Source organism: Sminthopsis crassicaudata, chromosome 3 (assembly GCF_048593235.1).
Source record: "Sminthopsis crassicaudata isolate SCR6 chromosome 3, ASM4859323v1, whole genome shotgun sequence".
Taxonomy (NCBI): Eukaryota; Metazoa; Chordata; class Mammalia; order Dasyuromorphia; family Dasyuridae; genus Sminthopsis; species Sminthopsis crassicaudata.
The window spans coordinates 331,676,718-331,700,108 of NC_133619.1; the positions used below are offsets into that span (position 1 = coordinate 331,676,718).

Genomic DNA, 23,391 nt, shown 5'->3' on the forward strand with positions numbered 1-23,391 from the left:
CTTTTGCAGGAGGTGGAAGAGCTACAGATGCAGAATATGCCAGATTTTTTTCATGCTATTACTCATTTTTACTTGATTGCTTTTTTTTCTCTTCCATTTTTTTCTTTAAAATTTTTTTTTTTTTTTTTTTTTTTTTTTTTTTTTTTTTTTTTTGTTACGTTGGATGTGTTCTCTTAGAGGAATGGGGAGGAGAAAAGAAGAAATTTAGGTGATATAAAGGCAAAAGATATCAACTTAAAAAAAAAAAAAAAAGATTCTTTCCCCAGCCTTATCTATTAAAGGAATTTGATCTAGTTCTCTTCTCATTTTAAAAAAATTGTAGTTAGGTAGGCATTTTGAAGTATTGTGGCATATGATGTAAGATATTCTAAAGCTAATTTCTGCCATGCTGTTTTCCAGTTTTCTCAGCAGTCCTTATCTAACAAAGAGTTCTTCAAGTGATTTATGTTTTGGGGTTTCTCCAGTTATGGGTTAAGTAGAGTCTGATTCATCCTTATCTAATTTGTTCCACTGATCCACTTTTCATTTTTTTTAAACTTGTATCACATAGTTTTTATGATTAACACTTTATAGTATAATTTGAGCAATAAAAATTACATTCTCTCTTCATTCCTTCTTTTTTCTTTTATTTCCTTTTAAGATTCTGATTTCTTGTTATTATCTACCTTCATAAAATATTCCCTTGATAGTTGGTATAGTAATAAATCTAAATATTAATTTAGATATCATTTTCCTTTTTCTTATATTGGTGAGATGTAGTCATGAGTACTGAAAATCTTTCTAGTTATTCAAGCCAGTCTTCCTATATTTTTCACTTTAAAACGGTAGTTGGTTACCTCTAATTTATTAGTATATTTCAGAGAGCAAGCATTTTAGACAAGTTATTGAGGCTGCTGTGTTGCAGAGCAGGGATTCCTTAGGATCCAGATAAGGTACAGGCCCTGAATTATCAGACTTTTAGGTGGTATCACTACTCATTCTCAACAGGTAATCTTTTTAAAAACGCAAACCACATCTATCTTCTCAAAAAAAAAAAAAAATCATCAACAAATTCAGATTCAAAGAGAATTCATCAAGCACCCATCTTGTGTAGTGCAACTAAATATTAAAGGAGCCACAAGAAGCTTAAATTAATGTAAGGAGAAGGGAAAAGTACACAAAATAACTGATATAAAAAAAGAGAAAAGCAAATGCATTAGAAAAGAGCAGTAATAGTGCCAGAAGAAATCTCAGGAAAGAAAGTACATTTCTAGCTGGGAAGACTTTGTGGAGGGAAAGATGTTTGATCTGTGCATTAAAGAATAGCTAAGATGAGTGAAGCTGCTCTTTTTGTTCATTGAGGGAGTCCCCAACTTATCTCTCCTGGGACTGATTGCCGAGGGCAGATAAAATATCAACATTCCCAGATAATCTAAGACTAAGGAACACTTGCTACACAAAACCTTCTAATCTCCCACCAAAAATTAGCCTGAAGTTCAATCTGTTTAGGATAGATAATGTCACAACCCAGCTTCTGTCCAAGGACTATGCACCCAGCCACTACAACCTGCAATCTCTTTCATTGCTTTATTTTGATTCCCCACATCCAAATGTTGAAACTCCCCAGTCAGTGAGTGATTCTGCATCATCTATGAATAAATATTCATATGATTTTGCAGCATAATCATTTTTTCTTTCTTTTTCTCCCTTCTTTTCTTTTTCTCCTTTCTTCCTTCTTCCCCTGACCTCTGTTAATTCTTTCTTTTTTCTTTCTTTCATGTCATTCTTTCTCTTTCCTTCCATATTCTCTCCTCCCTTCTAATTTTTCCTTCTTTCCTTCCTTGCTTTTTTCTTTCTTCCTTTCTTTCTACTTCTTTGTAATATCATGGAGAAGAGACAACAAAATGCTATTGACCTGGCCCCATAAATTGAAGTTTATTTTTGCAATCTCTGAGAGTAAAGAATTTAATAAGGAATTAAGAAGATAAGAAAAATTATAAAAGGAATGTTCAGCCTGCTTAAAGGAACATTTTTTTCAAGCACTTTAGCCCTACATATTAGCATAGGTTTTATTTGCCAACTGGAGTGGGCCCATAAGGATATCTACTAGTTAATGTTTTGTTAAGTTTTTATAATATTTTTTATTTTTTAAAGTAGTAAAACCATACTGAAAAATATGATATAATAGAAAAAGAATTTACTTTGAAGTCAGACAACCTAGATTCAGATCCTAGTTCCAACACTTGTTAAATGTCTGGCTGTGGACAAATCACTTTCCCTTTCTAGGCCTCAGTTTCTCCTTTGTAAAATAAATAAATGAAAAAAAATTTTTGTTAATCACTCACTGTGTGCCAGATACTAAAGCAGTTCTTGTCCTCAAGTACATTATATAATAATAAAGGTAGACCATACATATAGATGAGGGATGACAGACTGAGCTGGAGTGGGGGAGATTGTAGTTTGGAAAGTTACAGAGATGGTAAATATATCCATAAGGAAATTGATTAATACACCCTTTTCAGTAGGAATGAGAATATTAATTTGATTATGGCTCCTGAACTAGAAAGCACAATGGGGAACAGGGCTGAGAGCAAATGTAAGTGGCTACCAAAAAAGATAATGGGGAGTAAAGTGAGTCATGCTTGGGGCTGTCTGGTGACAGTGAACCATCAGAGGCACCAACCAATAGCAATATGTTAGTATTTTCACTCTCTATTTCATTGGATTGTTAATTTTTTTTTAAAAGCACTTTGCAAACCTTAAAGGCAGTTTTATTATCAGCTTTTTTTTTTTTTTAAGTGTTTTAATTCTAGATTTTCACTAATTCAACTCATTTTTCCCATCAGGTTAGATTATTTATATTTTGCTATAATTATTGTTCCATTGTAAGAACTAACATTTTACAGATTATTTCCTTTCTTCCCCCTCTCCCCACCACCCCGCCCAGCAATAAATAAAAATCCTATACCCAGATGCATCTTCTTCTCTTCTACTTTAGACATTTGAGAAAAAAATAAAATCCCTGGACTGTGGATAGATCTTAAAAAGTCATCCTGTCCATCTTATTACTTCTAGGCAGAATATGACCTCCTCCAGCCCATGGAAATGAAGCATCTCTTCTGTTCTCAGATTGGCTTAAGCACAGAATCCAGTTTTAAAGTTGTATTATATTTTTAATCTGATATGAAATATTAAACTATTATTTTTTCCCTTTTTACAAATAAAGAAAAAATAAAAGAGGAATTCTCTAATCCATAGTTCCAAACATGAATGCAAGTGGCCTTTCCCATGTGTAGATTTTTATCAAGATGTTTTCTCATTAGCAAGAAAATCATTTCTCAGCTCTTCTCAACAGTATCAGGGAAGTTAGGCTGAAGAAGTCCAACATTTCCTTCTAAGGGCCTCATCAGCTTGTTTTTATCAAATGCCTGTCATGAGACAGAAGACTTAGAAAGGCAGTGGGGAATGAAATGGCATAAAAGCTTCCCACTCTCCATGAGAACTTTATGATCTGAAGGTAAGTACAGATACTTAGAGAGATAGGGAGGGATGCTTATTTAGATTTTGCTCTCCCAACCATGAACAACACCAAATAAAAATATAATTACAAGATTCCTTTCTGGAAAAAGAGAGATGCCTTTAGATACTAGACTATCAATTGGGGGCAGATGCTGGTATTCTGGATTACTTTGGTTGCCTTTCATCCATTCCCCTTCTTATCTGCATAGGAAGAAATAGACTTCGTACTAGGAGAGCCATTGGGGAAAAGGGTGCAAGAGATAGTATGTAGGACATTTGAAATTATGTTCTTCCAAAAACTAGTGAACAGTTTATCTTGCCATATTCTCCAGGGAAGCAAACCCCATCATCTGAAAGGTAAAAGTTGGCTACATATATATATAGTGACTATTTTTCTAGGACTGTTTTGTATCAAACATGTGGTTGGAAAGGAGGATGAATTTCATTATCATCACTCATGGTTATATAAACAGAAGAAGCATTGGTTGAGAGCTGATGTTCTCATTCCCAGCTGGATCTCACTAGTCATTTATGGATGGAGACACTGGTCTGTTGTCTCACGAACACCTTTGTAAAAGAAGGAGGATTTGTACCTTGTTTGGAAGAGCTTGAATGCATATGCCCTTTCAGGTGAAATGGTGCCTGATAGCAGCTCGCAGATAGGAAGACCTTGGCTTCTGCCAAGAAGAGAAAAATAAAGCAAGACTCTTTTGGGCAGATCCTCTCCTAGCTTCCTGCCTCCCATCATAGTGAGAGGCGTGGACAGAGATAAAAGACCCAAGGCAAGAAGGACCCTGTCTTTATGTGTGCTTTGGGATGCCAGGAAAGAAATTCATATAAATTCTGAGTTAATCTTTATAAACAGAGGAATTCAGCAACTTCTCAAGGTTGGAGCCATTAGAGTCTCAGAGAGAGACTGAGACAGTCTTAGGAAAGGCATAATGTTATTTTAAATTTAACTTTTTTTTTTTTTTTTCAGTTAATAAACATCTATTGTCTCTTCCTCCCCCCTCCCATTGAAATGAAAAACAGAATGCTTGAAACAAATAGGAAGCTCAGCCAAGCCAGTTCCCACATTAGCCATATCCAAAAATAGGGGGTCTTGGGCTGCACCCTATGTTGAGGTAATCTTTCCTAGGCTGTTGGGGATTCATCTGGTTTGCAGCCTCTCCTACCCACTGGTAATCTTCCATTAGGGAGAGTCTATACCAGCCATTTCCCATCTTTTTTTTTTTTAACCTGACTGTCATCTCTCTCCCTCGCCTTTTGTGTAGGGTGTCCACATTGTAAAAATACAATCCCGAATTTCACTGCCACTGCTGAACTTTTCAAAGACGACCGGAAGGTAAGGATGTCCTTGTTTGTTTGGTTTTTTCTCCCCTTGAACTCTGCTCTCCCACTGATCCCTATGCTTGTTCTTTTCTGTGGATGGGGCTGGCTTTCTTGGGTCTTTTAGCATTTGTATCACTAGCTACATCCCTTTAGGGTTCTCTTGGGAAGGACCAGGTTTACAATCCAATGCAGTGAGAGAGGAACCAGGAAAGAAGAGGAAAAGGGCTATGATCAATGAAGCCACAGTGTGCTTAAACTAGAGGCACCTGCAGCCACAGCCTAATGAAGCATAAAATTAGCAAGTTAAAACTGCAGATTAGAATATATTGAGAGGAGGGAGAAGGAGTCTGCGCCCAGTAGCATGTATCTGACTCAGCTCTGATTTCTATTTTGTATATGAAGAAATCAGAAATTGGTAGTGTGGTGAAACAGCATATCTCTGAGGAAGCTACTCCCCAAAATAACTAAATTGCTCTGAGGAGACCCCATACACACAAGTAGGCATGAGTTCAGGCATCTGTATATACCAAGTAAAACAAATATATAAATTGAAAATAAAAATAAGAAGTTTTTCTGCATGTTTCTACATTGATGTAACAAACATATTATCACTACTGCTCTAGTTTGTCATGTGGCTTTTCTCTACTGGTCCTGGTACATTATTAGCCAGAAGTCTCAGTGACGAAAGGCAAAAAAACCCACCTCATTCAGGGCAAAAATTTGCAAACCATTTACCAGTCTGTCTCCAGCTTGAAATTGGGTTGTATTTCAAAAGTTCATTTATTATTTAAAGAAAAAAAGTTGTAAGTTGTTTGTTTAGAACTTAGAATACATTTTTCTATATAAATAACATTCTAGATGATAGCTTCCTCAAATAATTTACAAAAGTTGTTTAACTTCATGTAGCTGAAATTTTTTATACGTGTACAGTGAAAACATTTTTTAAAAATATTGTACATGGTTACTACAATTCTGCTGCATTGTTATAGGATAGTTATTTTTGAGTTAATTTGGAAATATAAACACTATGTCTAAAAATTATTTCAATGAGAAAATAATTTTTCTAAAATCCTTGTGAACATGAGGTGCCAGGTACAGACACAAGCCCACTTATACTTATTATCTCAGGCCAAAATCTGTCAGCTTATGGTCTGGGACAGAAATCAAGCAAGGATGGCCAGGAATTGGTTTACACAGGAGCAGCCTAACATGCCAATTCCTGGGAGATTAACTAAAGGAAGAACTGACAACATTGTATAGGGTCAGGTGAGCAGTAGGGAGGATCTAAAGTCCAGGAGGAATGGACTTAGCAAGTAAAATTAGATAACTGTTGTGGGACAAGTGAATTCTTAACTGTTTTATTTTACTTCCCCTGCTAGATGTAGGTGGTCCGGGGGCCACAGCTATTAATGATCGGAACAGGGGCGTCCCATGCATTTAGCTGAAATCTGGTTCTGGATTGAAATGACACAGAGATGTTACCATTACCAAATAGAGTATCATCTTTCAGCACGAGTATTGTCAGCCTCCTCTGGGGATCAGACCAGTAAGTTAGTTGTAGTGTGAGCCTTCGATTTTTATTGGAACAAGGAGCTGAGTTCCCAGACTGATTGTTTGAACTAGGCCTTTTCTAGTCTATCAGATAAAGCCAGTCAAGGGCAGGGGGAGGGGCAAGTCTACTTGGAATTATGGTTCTCCTATACATACTTAACAAGTTCTACTAATCACCAGAGGGAGAGAGGAAAAAAAAACAAACAATTCAGTAAAGGAAAGCAGATTTGAGGTGACATGAATGAAACAGTAAATGCATCTTGATTTTATTATAAGCTATAAATTTGAAGGTGATGTTCAGTCATTTCAATTGTGTCTGATTCTTCATGATCCCACTTGGGATTTTCTTGGCAGAGATATATATTAATTTGTCATTTCTTTCTCCAACACATTTTACAGATAAGGAAACTGAGACAAACGGGGTTAAATTAGTCCAGGGTTACACAGCTAGTAAGTGTGTGAGGCTGAATTTGAACTTAGTTTTCCTCACTGTGGGCCCAGCACTGTATCTACTATACTACCTACATACTTGAAGGTAATGAGAAGAAATGTGGGCTTTACTATGTACCTTCCCTTTGGATGTGCAACAGAGGCCAGAAAGAGTGCTAACTAGTATAAGGTTATATTAACTAATCCTAACCCTACAGAGTTGTCAGAGGGACAGAGTCAGCTTGAAATCATGGAATTAACACAGGAGAAGGTAATCAAAGGCCCATGTTATCAACATAAAGTGAGAGAGGCTTCCAGAGAGAAATGGGGATCATTTTCTTCCCCCACAGATGCTCTATCTACATCATCTACCCTTCTGGCTCAGGAGGAGGCATAATTGATAAACAATCAAGGGATGTTTCTTTTTATTTTTTAATCATATGTGTGAAAAAGTACTTTCTACATCCCTTCATCAATTCATTCCTGAAGTAGATTTCCTATATTAATGAACCTCAACCTAGAAGGGACTTGAAAGACCAGCTAATTCAGCCCTCTCCTTTTAGAATGGAATAACAAACCCAAAGAGACTGGAATTTGACGAAGGTCAGTGTTAGTGGCCAATCTGGGACAATACCTAGGTTTCCAGAGTTCTAGTTCAGTGTGCTTTTCTCTACTCTTTCAGCCTGATTTTTATTTTTGTCTCCAGAAGCCTGTCCCCATTCCTTCCCCCAATCAATATGCAGCTGGTTATTCACTTCCATTTTCATAGCCAAAGTCAATATTAGCTCCTGCAGAGATTTATTTTACTGAATCAATAAAGCTGCATGTGGCAGTACATATTTTAGCTGGGACACTCCCACCCCTGAGAGTTAACTTGGCTTATTCAGTGGCTTCAGATGATGATAGATACAAGAGTAGAAGGAATTTAAGTCCTTTAGAGTAGATAGTTTTCTGGAGGGGTCAATGAAGAATATCAAAGTTTGGAGTGGGGAGTGATACTACACACATAGTCTCAGCAGTGGGTTGCAGTGCAGTAGGAATGACATACCTCTGCCTTCCTCCCAGTGCCCTAAAAGGACTCAGGGCAAAGACCAAACTAAAAGATCTCTCTCATCCTTTTCAGTTCTAGAAACCTGATTCTGTGAGCAACACTCACTATGTGAACAAAGATGTAAAAGACAGACAGGTGTGCTGTCTAGACAGGTCAGACATAAAGAAAGCTAAAATCTGTACATTCTGTCCTGTGGATGAGCAAGTGCAGATTAGGAGGAGGTGTCCTGAGAGTTTTGTGTTAGTTTGGTCGGGGCAGAAGGAGGGGGGGAGAAATTTGCTGTCTTATTTCCAAAAAGTCTTAAGGAGGTTTTCTAAATGAAGTAAAATTTCATGAGCTGTTGAAATTTGGGAGGCCAACAGGTTGTCTCATTTAGAAGCTTGGGATGTGGGCTAGCATTTGCAGCCACAAACTGCATTTGATTATGTGGCTTGCCACCTTGTTTTGAAATTCAGAATAGATTTTTTTTTAATTTATTAGATTTATGAAATTGTGTCTCATACTTCAAACAAGAGTGCAAATTAAATTCATAATTTAAACATGAATACAGAGACCAACCAGGAGCTCTTGGGTCTGAAGACACTTATCAGATACTTGAAAGCGTGCTAAAGGAACAGCTTCATTGTCCCTCCAATGTCCCAAGACTCCAAGGGAGGATCATGTTCAGCCTCCTGTTAATTGGGTAGTCACAAGAAAGCTAGCAAGACCCTCTCCCAAAAATCAGCATTGTGGTGGTGGCGGCTGCATTATTTTATACGGGGCTCTCAGACTACCATTTTCCTTGCTTATTTTCATAGTTCAGAAATGTTTTAGAACTCAGATTTTCTCAGGAATTACAACTCTATATTAATTGAAAAATGGAATGATTATAGCTAACATTTATATAGCATTTATTTCATTAGAAGCACTGTACAAAGCACTTTATAATTATTGTCTCATTTGATTCTCAAGACATCCCTGAAAAGGAGATGTTGTTTTTAACCCCCATTTTACAAATGAGGAAACTGAGGGTAACACTGATTAAGCCACTTGCCCAAAGTCCCACTGTTGGTGTCTGAGGCAGTATTTGAACTCGGATCTTCCTGGCTTGAGGCCTGATACTCTACCGAATCTGCCCCCTAGTGGCCTGAGTTCTTCTTTGGTACTCTCTGAACTGATAGAGCTTTGACCACAGTTGCTGCCATCCAGAAAATAATGTTTTTCTCTGGTCCTGAATATTTAGTAAGCCTTCAGGGAACATGGACTGATAGGATTAGAATGGTTATTTTCTCATCAGAGGGAAGCCTGGCAGGTTTATAAAGAGCAGTTCAAAAGCTCTGAACCTTAGTAACCAATCTAAATATCTGAAGCCCCCCAAAGTAAATGAACATTGTGCTCACAATTCACTGTCTTCCTTCCTCTCTCCGTTTCCTCCTCTTTGCCTCTTCTTTTCCCAGTTTCCTCTTTAATAGGCTATAATGTGGAACTGCAAAAATAATTTTAGTTTTTTTAAAAATGTTACATGTTCACTGTAGTTAATTTTAAAAGCAAATAAGTTCAGCTAAACTTTTTATGTTTTTCTCTTTAAAAATAAAAATCTATCTCGTTAAAGTTGATTTTTTATTTGTATGTAACCTTTGGACTATTTTTTTTCCTTTCTTGGAGGTTAGTGATTTTTAATCAGAAAAAAAAATCTTTTTTACTGTCTAATTCTATAAGGATAATATATGGAAAAACTTCCCGACTTGTAGGATTGTAGGGAGAGAGAGTAAAGGGCAAGTGGACAAATAAAGGAACTTGGAAGGTTATGAAATCCCTTTTCTTAAGAGACCTTTTGGGATATAGGAGATTCTCATCTGAGCCAAGGTAGAAATTATCCTATTTAGAGGAAAAAAGATATGATGACCTCCCTCAGATTGCTACCTTGCCTAATGATTGTCTGAGCCTATGACAATCTCACAAAAACACCTTGCAAAATCCTTGACCTGCAGAAACATTTGCCAGCCCTTTGAGCTGTGTGTCTTCCAGCTGTTCTCACTCCTCCCTGTTGTGTCTCTTCCCAAACATGCTGTAACCTGAACTCTCCACTTCTCTAGTCTTCAAGCTGTCTAGCTGGTCTTTTCAGACATATTTAGAACATTCTGGTGTTTTCCTAACCCTCTACCCCTTACCCACACAACCTTATGGAAAATTCTCTTTAGACCCAAGGAAGAAGAATAGGAGAAAAATTCTCTAAGATAACCCAATTATTCTCAACCCATTGCCCACTTCCTCTTACATCCATCTTAACTATTTTGAATTCTTGGTTGGTGTTCTTTTACAGGCCTTACTGCTTTTAAAAATCATTACTACTTTTATGGCAAACTCTAGTGGTCTAAGTGTGGAGAAAATTGGTCTCACTACCCTCTCAGCCCTTAGAGGTCTCATCAATAAAGGTGTCTAAATTTCCACATGTCAAAATTAGGATCTCTCCTGTGGACCTGGAATCAAGCTGCGACTCTACTTCTGTTCTAAGTGATCATTACTTCTATTGTTCCTTTTGCAGCATCAACATCTTAATCCTGGCTAGCTGGCTTCACAAAGCAGAGCCAAGCAAAAAGTAACCCTCTTCCCACTGCTCTTAAAAATTAGCCTAGCCCAGGGGTTCTTAGCCTTTTTGTGTCACAGACCTCTGGCAGGCCGGGGAGACCTAGGAATCCCTTCTCAGAATAATGGTTCTAAATGAATAAAATATATAGGATTTCAAAGGAGACCAATTATATTAAAATACAGTATTTTCTTTAAAAAGATATTCCCAGGCACCAGGCTAAAAATGCCTGACTTGGAAGCAGGTGCCCCACTGTTGGTGACAGCAAGAGCTTGTGTACAGAGCAGTGTCAGATAGGGCACAGATGCAGAGGTGCCCTGTTCTCTCATACCATCTTTCCTTTGCCTGGTAGATTGCCTGTGCTGCAGTTGACTGTGCCAAAGATAAGAACCGGGATCTATGTAAGCAGGAAGGGGTTGATGGCTACCCCACCTTCAACTACTACAACTATGGGAAGATGATCGAAAAATATAATGGAGATCGGACGGTAAGTATGCACAAGCCTCCCCCCCCGGCCTAGACTAAATTCTCCCCTTAGGCCCGCTTCTGAGTCTCAGTTCTGGCACCTTTCCTTTCTTCCTATTCTTTCTGGGTTTCAGACTCAGGACCATTCAGTCTAACACTGCCTATTGCATCCTTGATCTCTATTCCTTTCTTTCTCCTCTTTAACTCTATATTCACTCCAACCCCATGATTTCACATTGAGGAAAGTTTTCAGCCACAGCTAGCTTCAGTGTATTATGTCCTTCCTGATTCAGAATTGGAGATGTAGGAATTTGTCAGATTTGTTGGAGAGTGTAAAGGAGGGCATAGATGTGATATATATATATATATATCCCAGATTACCTGAGAGAGTTCCATTGTTAAGAAAACAATTTGTACTTTAACGAGGCTACAAGAAAATAATTTCTTCTTTTAGATTCAGTTACCTGGATACTCCATTCATACAATTCCTCTGTGGATTGCTGGCTTGGTTGGTTAAAATAAAGTATTCATTAATCCTGTCCTGGGCTTAAAAAACGTTACACTTTCATATTTCTAGGTGCTATAGCTATAAATATAGATAAGTAGATATTCATTTCCTGTCCTTAATTTAAATAAAGAAGAATCTGTTTTCTAGACTCATTATTCCCCTTCTCACAATCTATTATTCAATCAAACTGACTTCTCTTTCCCACACATGATATTCCATCTCTGTCCTTCCAAATGCCTGGGCTGTACCTCCTCTTCTCCTTCACTTAATACAGTGATTCTTTTTTTTTTATTTTATTTTTTTATTATATATATATATTTTTATAATATTATCCCTTGTATTCATTTTTCCAAATTATCCCCCCCTCCCTCTATTCCCTCCCCCCGATGACAGGCAATCCCATACATTTTACATGTGTTACAATATAGTCTAGGTACAATACATGTGTGTGAATATCATTTTCTTGTTGCACAATAAACATTAGAATCTGAAGGTACATGCAACCTGGGCAGACAGATATTAGTGCTAACAATTTACATTCACTTCCCAGTGTTTCTACTCAATACAGTGATTCTTTACCAATTCTTTTCCTTTTGGATATAGCCTGTGGTGCCATTTTCAGCAGTAAGGCTTTTTGGAAAGCCTCCTAATTGCTAGTGCATTTCCTTCCAAATGACCTTGTATTCAACAGTATATCTGTATTTATTCACTTTGTCTTTATGCTTATATATCTTTATATATGTTCTTGTAGTCTCCCCAGTAGAGAGTAAGTTTATTTAAATATGCAATGTCCCATTCTTTGTACTTATATCCCCAATGACTAGCAAACAGTATGCACAAATACTTATTGATTGAACTCCAACTTTAATATAATTTTTTAAAATATGAACTGATAAACTAAAATAAAATACATCCTTTAGAGTTTTAATGTGAGGGGTGAAGAGACAAATGTAATAAGAACATCTCCCTTTCTGCGATCCAGCACTAGCCATGTTGGTGGACTTGGAATGCAAGGGCCACTTCAGAATCTGAAAAAAAGATGTGATCATTCATTCCTGAAACCTGTGTATCTTCCCCAGAATCAAACTGTATATAAATGGTGCTAAGAGCAACAGTTCTTGGCAGTTGTCAATATCTTAAAAGATATTACCTTAAGGACATTCCCATCAAAACTCTTTCTCCTGGTATCCAGTTAGTTGAAAAAGTTTTACTTAATTTTATTCTTCCTTTTCTTTTTTCTATTGTCTCCTTTCTGGTGAAAACAGTGCTAGATTCATCAAGCGTTTTGTTAGCCTCAACTCTTCTCATCAAAAGATCCTATTGTCACTCTCTCCAGTATCAATTGTTCCTTCTCTTATACCCCCATACACTAGGCCAGAAGGAGGAGTAATCTGGCTTTTGCTGGCTCTTCAGTAGTTTCCAGGCCATCACTGTAAACCTAATCCTATAATCTTCCTCCTTCCCTTTTAAGACAGTGGTTGTTTATAATACCTTTGTGGCTAGAATCTACCAGTTTCAAGGGACCGCTCTCTTTTCTAAAGAATTTCAATCTAGGTTTTTAGCCTTCCTTACTACATTTATTTCTATCCTCATAATTAAGAACTTTAAAAGTTACGTTTGATATACCCCCTCAAATACTCTAGTCTTTCAGTGCATCAGCCTCATCTATTCCCATGGACTGTATTTTTATTTCACCTTAGTTACCCACAAGGAAGAGCTGTGGCTTAAATCTCAACATAACTGTGCAGCCTTCAACATTTTGAACTCAAATATTTCCTTCTCTGGTCATAATCTCTTCTCATTTCTCTTTACTTAATTCCTCTTAAATTTATTCTTTATCCTTATGGTAATCTATCCCACCCCCTTCTAAGCCATCATCCCTGTTCTAGCTTCATTTTCTTCCCTTCTGGTTGGTCAACTCATCTTATTTACCCTTGAATCTCTTGTCTTCTTTCCTAATTTGTATGCCTTCCATTTTTCAAAGTTTGATCATCCTACAAATACCCCTTTCCATGACTAAATACTACCAGAGGAAGTCACACAACTGGGCCAAATAGGCACACTACTAATTCATGTTATCTGATTTTAACTGACCTTACAAACATTTCTTTCAAGTGGGAATGTTTCTTTCACCCTAATTAATATCTTTTTGACATTATGATTATTTCCCAATATATTATCCCCATTCTCAATTGACTTTTTCATATGTAGAAATAAGGTGGTTATTCCAAATCATCTCCTCTCTTTAAGCCCCATTAGAAGATTCTTACTTCTCTTCTATTAACAAATGATCTTACATCTTATTTTACTGAGAAAACTGAGTCCAAATCTCAGGGACTCCTTCTTCCCTATCTCCCATATCAAATTTTTTTTATAATTTTTGTCCTCTCCTCCTTTGCTAAGAAGTAATGTTTCTTTATAAAACCTATTTCCACAGCTTGTGCTCTTGATCTTGCCCTCTCCAATCTCTTCTGGGAGCTTACCCCATCAATAACCTCTTTCTCCCTCATTTTTAGTCTTTATCTTTGGATCCCTTCCCTGCTACCTATCAATATGTCCTTTTCCTCTGCATACTTCCACCTTTCCCTTAGCCTCTGTGACAAAGCTCACTTATGACTCTCTTCTACCTGTATGACCCCTTATTTTTAGTTTCCTTTTGCTGATACATCTCGCCTCTGAGCATCTTTACACATCCTCTTGGCGATTTCACTTGTTTTGGGGGATGCCACTTATCTCTTTATTTGTTATTCCTATATCTATATATCCAGTTCTCTTCAACTCCAGTACTCATTGCCATTTTTCTCCTGAATATCACTAAGCTGAGTATCACTAAGAATATCAGTATCTGAAACTCATCGTGTTGAAAAAGGAATTGACATTGTTTTCCTCGAAACCTACCTTTCCTCTAAATTTCCTTCCCCAGGTATCTTATTCATCTCCTTTTCCCAACTCATGGGATCCCAAGTCCAGGCAGGCCTTCATGATTTATATCTGGTTATCGCTATCCCTGTTGGCTAGTCTTCCTGCTTTTATCCCTGCACTAATCCAGTATCCCTTCCTCACAACTGCCAGAGTTATCTTCCACAAGCATAGTTCCACGTCACCTTTTTGAAACCTTCAGGGTTTCCCTGTTGTTTCAAGAATAAAAAATATAAAGTCTATAGCCTGACATTTAGCCCTATTTCACATTAATTGCTCCCCTTCATATACTTTTTATTCCAGCCAAGCTAGACAGTTACTTATTCCCCTAATTCAGGAGTCCATCTGCTGCCTCCACAGTTTCAGCCATGCTTGGAATGTGCTCCTTGCTGATCTTAGCCTTCCATACTCTGATCTTCCAACAAGGCTCAGGGTAACTGGCTTCCTCTAGACCTTTCCTGATACCCACAGTTGTGGACCAATAAAACATGACTAAACTCTTTCTGCTCCCTCAGTGGGATGAGGGGAGAGGCTATCAGCAAAGTGAGGAGGAGACTTATGTGACCCTTCTCAGATAAGGAAAAGAGCCCTTTACATTCCTGCCCCTCACCCTATTTGTGCTCTAACTCCCTTTCCTCAACCCCTTCTTTTCTTTCAGGAGTCAGGGTTTGTCTCTTTTGTCCGAACTCTCCGAGAGCGAGACCATGAGCGACTTGGAAAAAAGAAAGATGAATTGTGATTTCTGCCTCAAAAGAAGCTTTTTCCACTACACTGTGAACGATGCTGGCTTTGTTGTTCCTGAGTTTTCACACCTTCTGAAGACAAAGTTTTTTATAGCCACCCGTGGCCATTTTGTACAATTTTAAAATAAAGTTGAACCACTTGTTTGGGGATTTGGGGATTTTTTTGGGTGGGGGGTGGGAAAGGTGGGAATTGTTCAGGAATGGGCTTGTTGCCATATTGAGCTCTGAGCTTGCATTTCCTCCTCCATGAGGCAATGCCTGCAACACTCCTATGCAATATTTATATAGCTAGAGACTGTTTGAGGACCAGGCTTGGAGGGGCTTGCCTGTCCCCTCCAGCTTTTGAGTAGGGAGTGGGGGGAAGAGCAAGGAAATAGAAGAAATGAATGAGACTGAAAGATTTCATTTGGACATAGATTTTTTCCAGGCTTGGGAAATTGCTAATTGTTGAAGGGAACAACATTATAATGCTCAGGGAAAACCAGAAAATGAAGTGAATGGAGACACAAGTGCAGGCTATTTACAGATCTCCATGGCTTCAATTCTGATGTGTTGTACCTGGAATGTGTTTACATAGTTCTCTGTTTTCTCTCTCTTGATCTCTGTGTCTCTGTGTGTTTGTATCTCCTCCTCTTCTTGTAACATTTTCCTGTCTCCTCCTTTAGCTTGAATTCACTCTCTTTCTCACTATCTTCCTTTCTTTCCCCTCACTTCTTTTACATGTGCTGATTTCTTTTAAACAAAGAAATAGTCATTGTATCAGGAGTGAAGCCCAAGCCCCAGACCCTTGAGATGAAGTGGGGGTGTTGTGGGGATCAGGGTGCCCTCTCTTACTTAGCACCTGAGTTCTGCAAAATAAGCAGTGTCGGGAGCTAGATACACCACGTTCTGGATGGGCAGCAGTTACGCCTCTTGATGTGTCCTCACAAAATTATCCCCCTCGCTTTTTTTGCAAATCAAGTTCTTATGGGATGGCATTCACCCTCTCCTTCCCTCATCTGCCTCTTGTCTGCTGCTTCTCTTGGTGATTCATCCTTTCTGCTCCCTCAAACACCAACACCTTCCTGGGCAACCCTGAAGCCAAGTCTCCCCCGGGGGTGTTCTGCAGATGTGCCCATCTGGTGTCGTGCCTATTTCAGCTTCAGCTAAAGGGAATACGTATATCTCAAATTGGAGGAATTACCTGAAAGAATCACCAAGTTAAGGGTGGTTGGAACGGCAGAGTGAAAGAGGACTGGGGACCGTTTATTTGATGCAGATGAAGCATTGAGTTTCACTTTATCACCTTCCACAAATAGGAGGAAATTGATTTAGGAAAAGGAACCCTGATCTGGGAATTAGAAGTCTTGAGTTATACTTCTGGCTCTGCTAGTTAGCTATGTGAGCTGGGTGGGTCAATGAACCATGCAGATCCTGTTTTCTCATCTGTAAGACGGGAGTGTAGTAAATGATATCAAAGGTACTTTCCAGATTTGAGTGGACATCTACAAAGGACTTAGTTTGGGGAGGAGGGGTTCTTAATGAGATATGTCTGCTGCTGCTGTGTATATGTATGTGGGTACCCGTGTGTGGGCATTTTACCCACTTACCATGGGAGGGGGGAGGAAAGAAAAATACAGGCTCCTGATTTACATGGGTATGTATCCCTTTTTAGCTTTTTCACAAGAAGCTTTAAAATTCGCTGTTGGATAGTGATGGCCCTACCTTGATTAATCATCTTCTTGTAAACTCTTCTGTCTTTTCTTCCAAAGAGATTAATCTTCAGGATGAGAAGTGTAGAACAAATAATAGTTCACTATCATGGTTGGAAGGAAATTGAAGCACTAAAGATAAGTGAGATAGTAAGAGAACACATTGTGTTTATTATTTGGGTTTCTAGACCTAGAGCAATTACACCCCAAGTGGCAGGAAGAACTGGCAGATACAATCAGCAAACCAGTCTGTAACCCTTGAGAAATGATGGAGAATGAGATGCCAGAAAGTCAGATTTCCAAAATGAAAAGTGAGCTCTGATGAATGCAGCAAGCCACAGGCTTGATGTAGTCTCCAGGAAAGTATTAGAGCTAATGTGAGCCCTCAGGGAAGAAGAGATCACTAGAAGCCTGCACAACTAACCTCATTTCCTTTGTGATAGGTTACTAGGCTGATAGATCAGGGCTTGCTCTAAAACAGTGTGGATGGATTTCTGCAGGGCAGGCCACAATGTCCTTGTGTATAAGATGGAGAAAGGCAGGCTCAATCTTCTGACAGTACTGTTACTGAGCAGTTGGGTAAGTCATAGCCAATTGTAAAGAATGCATACTTGTAGAATGTTAACTGGTTGTTGACAACCTAGAGGGAACTTTCTCTAGAAGCATATTACAGGGCTTTGTCCTTGGCTCTGTCTCATTGAACAATTTTATAATGACTTGGATGAAATCAGAAAAAGGGATAGCTAACGCAGGCAGTGATTGAATTAAAATTCTTAAGTGATCTTGGCAGTCTGCAATGTTGAGCCAAGATAGATAAAAATAAATGGAGATAAAAATGTAAAGACACATTTAAGTTCTGAAGCTAATTGTATGAATAAAAAGCCATTTTTAGCAATTCGAGTTTTTAAAAATCTAGGCATTTTGAGCTTTCTGCTAAGTTTGAGCCAATGATGATCAATATCCACAAAGCTAAGTATCTTAGGACGAGTGTTAATAGTAGAAGGATGGTAGCCAAAACAGGAGGTAATGCTCCTACGAGAGTGTTATATTCAATTTTGGAAGTGTCACATTGACTGCCTGGAGAATATCCATGAGAGAAAAGGTCCCAGAAACCTAGAAAGGTCTTTTAAAAAGAAATGGAAGGAACTGAGGACAATGAGTCTAAAGAAACGATGGTACATGGGGAACAGCTATCTTCAGAAGTATAAGTGGCTTTTATGTAGAAAAGGTAATAGACTTATCTCTTGCTTTCAGAAGTAATTCAAAATAGTTATTAGCAGCAAATTTTAGGTCCTTCTAAGGAGGAACAATTCATTACAATTAGATACTCAGTAGTAGAAGTGCCTGCCTTGTGAAGGAGTGAGCTGTTTTACTGGAGGTGTTCATGGATAACCTCTGAGGTCCCTTCAGTTAAAGGGTTTTATGATGCTGTTAGAGTTGTCCATGGGGAGCTATCTATAGCCATGAGGTGAACCAGACTTCACTGCCTTTGCTCCTACTTCCTTCACTCCTATCTCATAAAATTGATGACATTACTGAAAATACCAGAGCTAAAGGATTGAAAATAGTATTTGCAGAATAAATCCATAGCCTGTTAAGAGTCAAAAGGAATCTATCCACTCCTGTTTTCTGGGAGGAAGGTGAAAGATATAATTATGAGATAAGAAGGTTTTATAACTTTTGCTTTGAGGTCAAAAATATTAGTTGTAAGGAGTTTTAAGAATTATCGAGCTAAACCCCCTTATTTCACAGGAGAGGGCAGTGTTTCCTGAGAGGGTGAAGTAACATGTCCTAGTTATCGACGGCAAGAACTAGAACCCATCTTCCCTGGACTCAGAGTCCAGGAAACATCCCCCTGCCCTTCCCAAAGAACAGAGCTCAGACAATCATTACCAGTTCCTTAGATTCCCTTCTCCCTCTTCCTCCAGCAAGAAGCTCCTAAATTTTTCACCCTGCAGTCATTCTACCCTTTTGAACACACACCCCATAATGATGCCTTTACTAGCTCCTCTTTTTTTCTTCCCTGTTCCCCCCTATCTTGAGCATAAGCTGGCACTGGGGGAAACAGTTGCCACCCTGACACAAAGAACAAATCAAGTATTTTCGTCCCCATGTAACACTGGGTGTCTCTGTGTGTGTGTGTGTGTACATGTGCGTGTATTCCCACTTGTTACTTTGAGGTTCTGGAGGAGGAAGAGTTTTTTTAGGTCTTAGTGAACCTTTTTGTGAATCCTTTTCACCTCAAAAATAAAACATGATGAAGATAAACGTTCTTCACATCCTGGTTATTTGGGTTTTCTCTTTCTCTTACAGACTCAACTTTCAATACCTCCTGCCCTTACCCCTATGTCCAAGGCTTTTGAGAAGCAGCTACAGGCCCCAGACAAAGGAAAACATGTCTGTCTCTCTTCTACCTGTTGTTCCCAGAGGACTCTGGCTCTCCTGATGGTTACTAGCTAGGTCACCAAGTCATTTTTCTTTTCCACTCACTTTCCTTATCTATAGGTAGGTTGGACTAAATGCTCTCCAAAGTCCCTTTCAGCCCAAACATTCTGTGATGCTGTGCCTTTTTAAAAATCAGACCCTTCTTCAAACTTGGAAATAACTCAACTTGAGATATCAACACTGCTTCCTTGTCCCCTTCTTCCCAAGGCCTTCCTTTAACTTGCCCTGTGCTAGCCCAGTAGTTAAAATAGTAAACCTAAAATGTCAAGTAGTTCTGTGGCCGCCTTTTAGGATTTAGAAATTGGCTAGCTTTCTATGGCCCCTCCATCCTTTATTCATCTGTTAATCAGATTATAGGGTTAAAGCTGTAAAGCCATCTCATCCAACCCTTTTCCCCAGGCCCCTTCATTTGGCAGCTGGTCTGTCTGAAGAATGGAACTCTGCAGAAGCTAAGGATGGATGTTAGGAGTGAGCTACATGTTCCACTCTCCAGTCCTGTAATGATTTGGGAGGTTAACCTTCACACTGCTAATTCCCAAAGCCAGCTTCCTATTCTGTTCACTTGGCACTAACCCAGTTTTTTCTCCCCTGAGCCATGACCTTGTTTAGGACTTCATACAACAGCTGGGCACCAAGTAGTCTCTAGTTCCTGTATGCTAAACCATCCTCCTTTCCAAAACTAAAATTGTTTTCCAGTTTCCATTCCCCTCCTAGCTTCAGTGACTGCCAATTAGCTGCTAAATCAAACACTCCTAACCCAAAACCTTCAGAGCCCACACCATCTCTCCCATCTGCCTTGGCACTGGCCCATTCCACCTCCATATGTGAAGGTGAGCACAGTCATTTATCTCAGAGGGGCTTATGCCTTGCCCTGCATGCAACACGGGGACAGTGGGGGCTTCTTTAGCTCCATGTTCAGGTGGAGGAAACGGTCGCTTCTGTCACTGTCAGAAGATAGTGTTTGTGCTTGAAGGATTCTCAAGAGAGGTAGCATGTTAACAGTGGAAAGATTTTGTGTTCTGGGGCCTTGAGACCCTGAGTTCCAACCCTTTCTGTGCAAACTTACCATCTGTGTGACCTTGGGCACCTTTCACCTCTACAGCCCCAGTTCCTCCTTCCTAATGGGGAGATTAAATTAAAGCTAAGGCCATTGGCAGGTATATTTCTACATTCTGAACTGGTAGTGTCAAACTCAAATAAAAATGAGACTGCTATATCACATTTAAAGAAAACCATGTTTAACATCATTTGTGTTCTACTTTGTTAGATATTCCCCAAATACATTTTGATCTTGTTTGGGCAGCATTTGGGAGCGTTGCCCTAGTGATGTGTTTGAGATGATTAATTTATAGATTTGCCCAAGATCATATAAACGTTCCTCGCAATTGTAAGTGCATCCTCAACTGGTAGCTACAGCTAAGAATTCTGTGGCTAGGACTTGTATTAGGAGTAGTGCCTCGTCCTTTCCCTCCTCCCTGTGAAAATACAGGTGAGTAAACTGAGGCCCAGAGTATAAACAGCTTGCCCATGATCACAATGGTGATAACAAACCAGGATTTAAACCAGCCATCAACAAGCATTTCCTAAGTGCCTCATTTGGGCCAAGCCATGAGTAAGAGCTAAAGATACAAAGAAAAGCAAAAAATGGTCCCTGTTTTCAAGGTCATCCCACTCCAAATCCAGTGCTTTTTCCATTACGTGAATCTCAACTTCCTCCATCACATGCAGTACTGTTGACTGCTGATCTTGAGTGTAGATTTACTATTGGGTAGCAGCTGAGAAACTCCAGGAATGGCATCTGATAATAACAGGGCTGGGAGCTAAGCTAAGACTTGATCCTGTGCTGCGCCCCTAGATTCACCAAGCTTTAGAACCAAAGGTTAGAGATTATCTAAGCCAATTTCATTCCTTGACAGAAAAGGAAAGTAGGTCTGGAGAAGATAAATGATTTGTGCAAAGTCTCCCGGAGTTCTGGAGGGTTGGGGGCTGAAACTTGAGTTTCCCAACTCCCAAGTCCAGTACTCTTTATTCCCCACTCTATACCTTCTAACTAGGCTTCTGAAAACAGTTCTAATTCTCTTTCCCATAGAGGACAAGGAAAATGAGGATAAATAAATCTGTAAACAATTTATACATTACATTTAAATCAATATGTGTATTTACTCACCTTTATGTCATTTCCCCTCATGCTACGGCAGAGTGGCTAATGGATAAGAACATTTGGATGGAATGAATCTCTGCTGTTTTCCTTAACTTTCCCTTCTCCCATGGGTGAGCCTGAAAAATCCTTATGTTTTTTATAGAACCTTACAGTTTACAAAATTCCCCAAGTAAAATTTCATTTTTTCTTACAGCAGCTTTGGAAGACACGCTCTAATACAAATGAGGAAACTAAGGCTCAGGAGTTAAATGTGTGAAGTCCCACAGTCATTGAGGAAAACCAAGAATAGAATTGAGGACTTGATATGGATGGGAGTCCATGCTGCTACACCCCATGGGGGTAAGACGTCATCTTCAAGATGATGGAGGAGACAGTGACTAGAACCTGATAATCCATGCACTGGAAACTTCCTCAGCAAAGACTGAAAATAGTAAGAAACTTGCAAGAAAGTGACCGTGTCATCCTAGAATTCAGAGAATTATAGATTGTTGAAGTCATAAGTGTTCTTGGAAGTAATGTAATCTAATGCCTTAAGTGCACAGATGTGAAATGACTCCTGACTCCTGATGCCATGTGCTTTCTACTGCCTTGAATTCATGATAAATAAGAAAGGAAATTCTGGGGATGATATGACATTAATTTTAGATTTTAGAAGAAAAATTCCAGAGAAAAGATAGAGTCCCATCACCTAAGTCTTTAAGAAGGAAAATGGCTCAAAATAAATAGGAGACATACAAAAAAAAAAGAAGAAGAAGAAGAAGAAAAAGAAGAAGAAGCAGCAGAAGAAAGAGAGAGGAAGAAAAAAAAGAAAGAGGGGGAGGGAGGGAAGGAGAAAGGAAGGAAGAAAAAGAAAAAATTTTGTTGACATAATCAGGAATGATTCAATTGAGAAAAGAAAAATAAAAGAAAGAGGAAGGAGAGTTCTGTGTGGACCTATAAATGACCTTAAATTAAAAGGGCACATATTAAAAAAAAAAAAAAAAAAAGACAACTGCAAGAATGCATAGCAGCCCAAATTTACATGGTACTTAGAGATTTGTAAAGCATATTATGTACATTATCTTATTTTTTTCTCATAATAACTTTGTGAGCTGGTTGTTGTTTGTCCTTTGACTGTTTATACAGTGACTTCAGGAAGATGATACCATGACATGCAAGTGAATTGGATTTAAGTGACAGAGGCCAGGCAAGGTCACCAGCCTCACTCTCCCCTCCAGAGCCATCTAGGTCCAATGGCCAGGTATAGATCAAGACAACTGGAAATGGCCTTGAATGCAGTGGGAGACTTTGACCTTCTTAAGCTAAAGTCTTTAATAGGTCTCGGTTTGACTGAGACAGCACTCATTCAGTGATTAATGTGATCTAAGAAGGAAGCCATGGGGCCAAGGTAGGAAATATTGAAAGTTGAGATAAGATATGCATGTATATATATATATATATATATATATATATATATATATATATATATGTACATATAGGTATATTTGTGTATATGTGTATATATATATATATATATATATATACATTCACACATATCTCAATAGCTTTCAAATTAGAGAAGATAGAAAACTGAAGCTCACAATAAGTGAGGAAATGGCCAAGAACACCTAACACCTTCATTAAGTTCAAGTAAAGAAACTTAAATACAGTATTCCAGGGGACAAATAAAATTCCAGATGTTTAACTGTTGTCCCTTGATCTTTGAGAAATCCTAGAAGATAGAATGGGACACTACTGGACTGGAAACATTGTCATATTTTCTCAAAGGTAAAGAAGGTGGACTCTACAAACTATATAACCTGTTGAACTAGGCATCCATTTCTGGAATTTTTCTAGGATGGACTACTAAAAAGAGCCAGATGTATCAATTGACAAGGAAACATATTTGATGAAAAACAGTTTCTTTCTATTTATAAAAATCCACTTTAAATACAAATAATTATAAATAGATATAATCTTATTTGTAAATAAAACTTTTCATCATAATATTACCTGAGACAGTTTCAAAGTATTCTAAAATGTTGATCCTTCT

The 23,391-nt window shown here is 38.5% G+C and overlaps 1 protein-coding gene and 1 long non-coding RNA gene across 2 annotated transcripts in view; both read left to right on the plus strand.

Annotated features, from left to right (window-relative positions):
• The window catches only part of PDIA5 (protein disulfide isomerase family A member 5), a 187,375-nt gene extending 172,163 nt beyond the window's left edge, over window positions 1–15,212 (plus strand). Inside the window, exons 15-17 of the mRNA XM_074301401.1 lie at window positions 4,773–4,843; window positions 10,780–10,914; window positions 14,978–15,212. Of these exons, the coding sequence (XP_074157502.1) occupies window positions 4,773–4,843; window positions 10,780–10,914; window positions 14,978–15,058 (287 nt within the window). The 3' untranslated portion in view covers window positions 15,059–15,212. The remainder of the gene's footprint in view (window positions 1–4,772; window positions 4,844–10,779; window positions 10,915–14,977) is intronic.
• A 32-nt stretch (window positions 15,213–15,244) lies between these two features.
• On the plus strand, window positions 15,245–22,350 carry LOC141561586 (uncharacterized). Its single transcript, XR_012488085.1, has 3 exons — window positions 15,245–19,258; window positions 21,397–21,469; window positions 21,553–22,350. It is a non-coding gene; the product is annotated as an uncharacterized LOC141561586 (long non-coding RNA).
• Window positions 22,351–23,391: the final 1,041 nt, after the last annotated feature.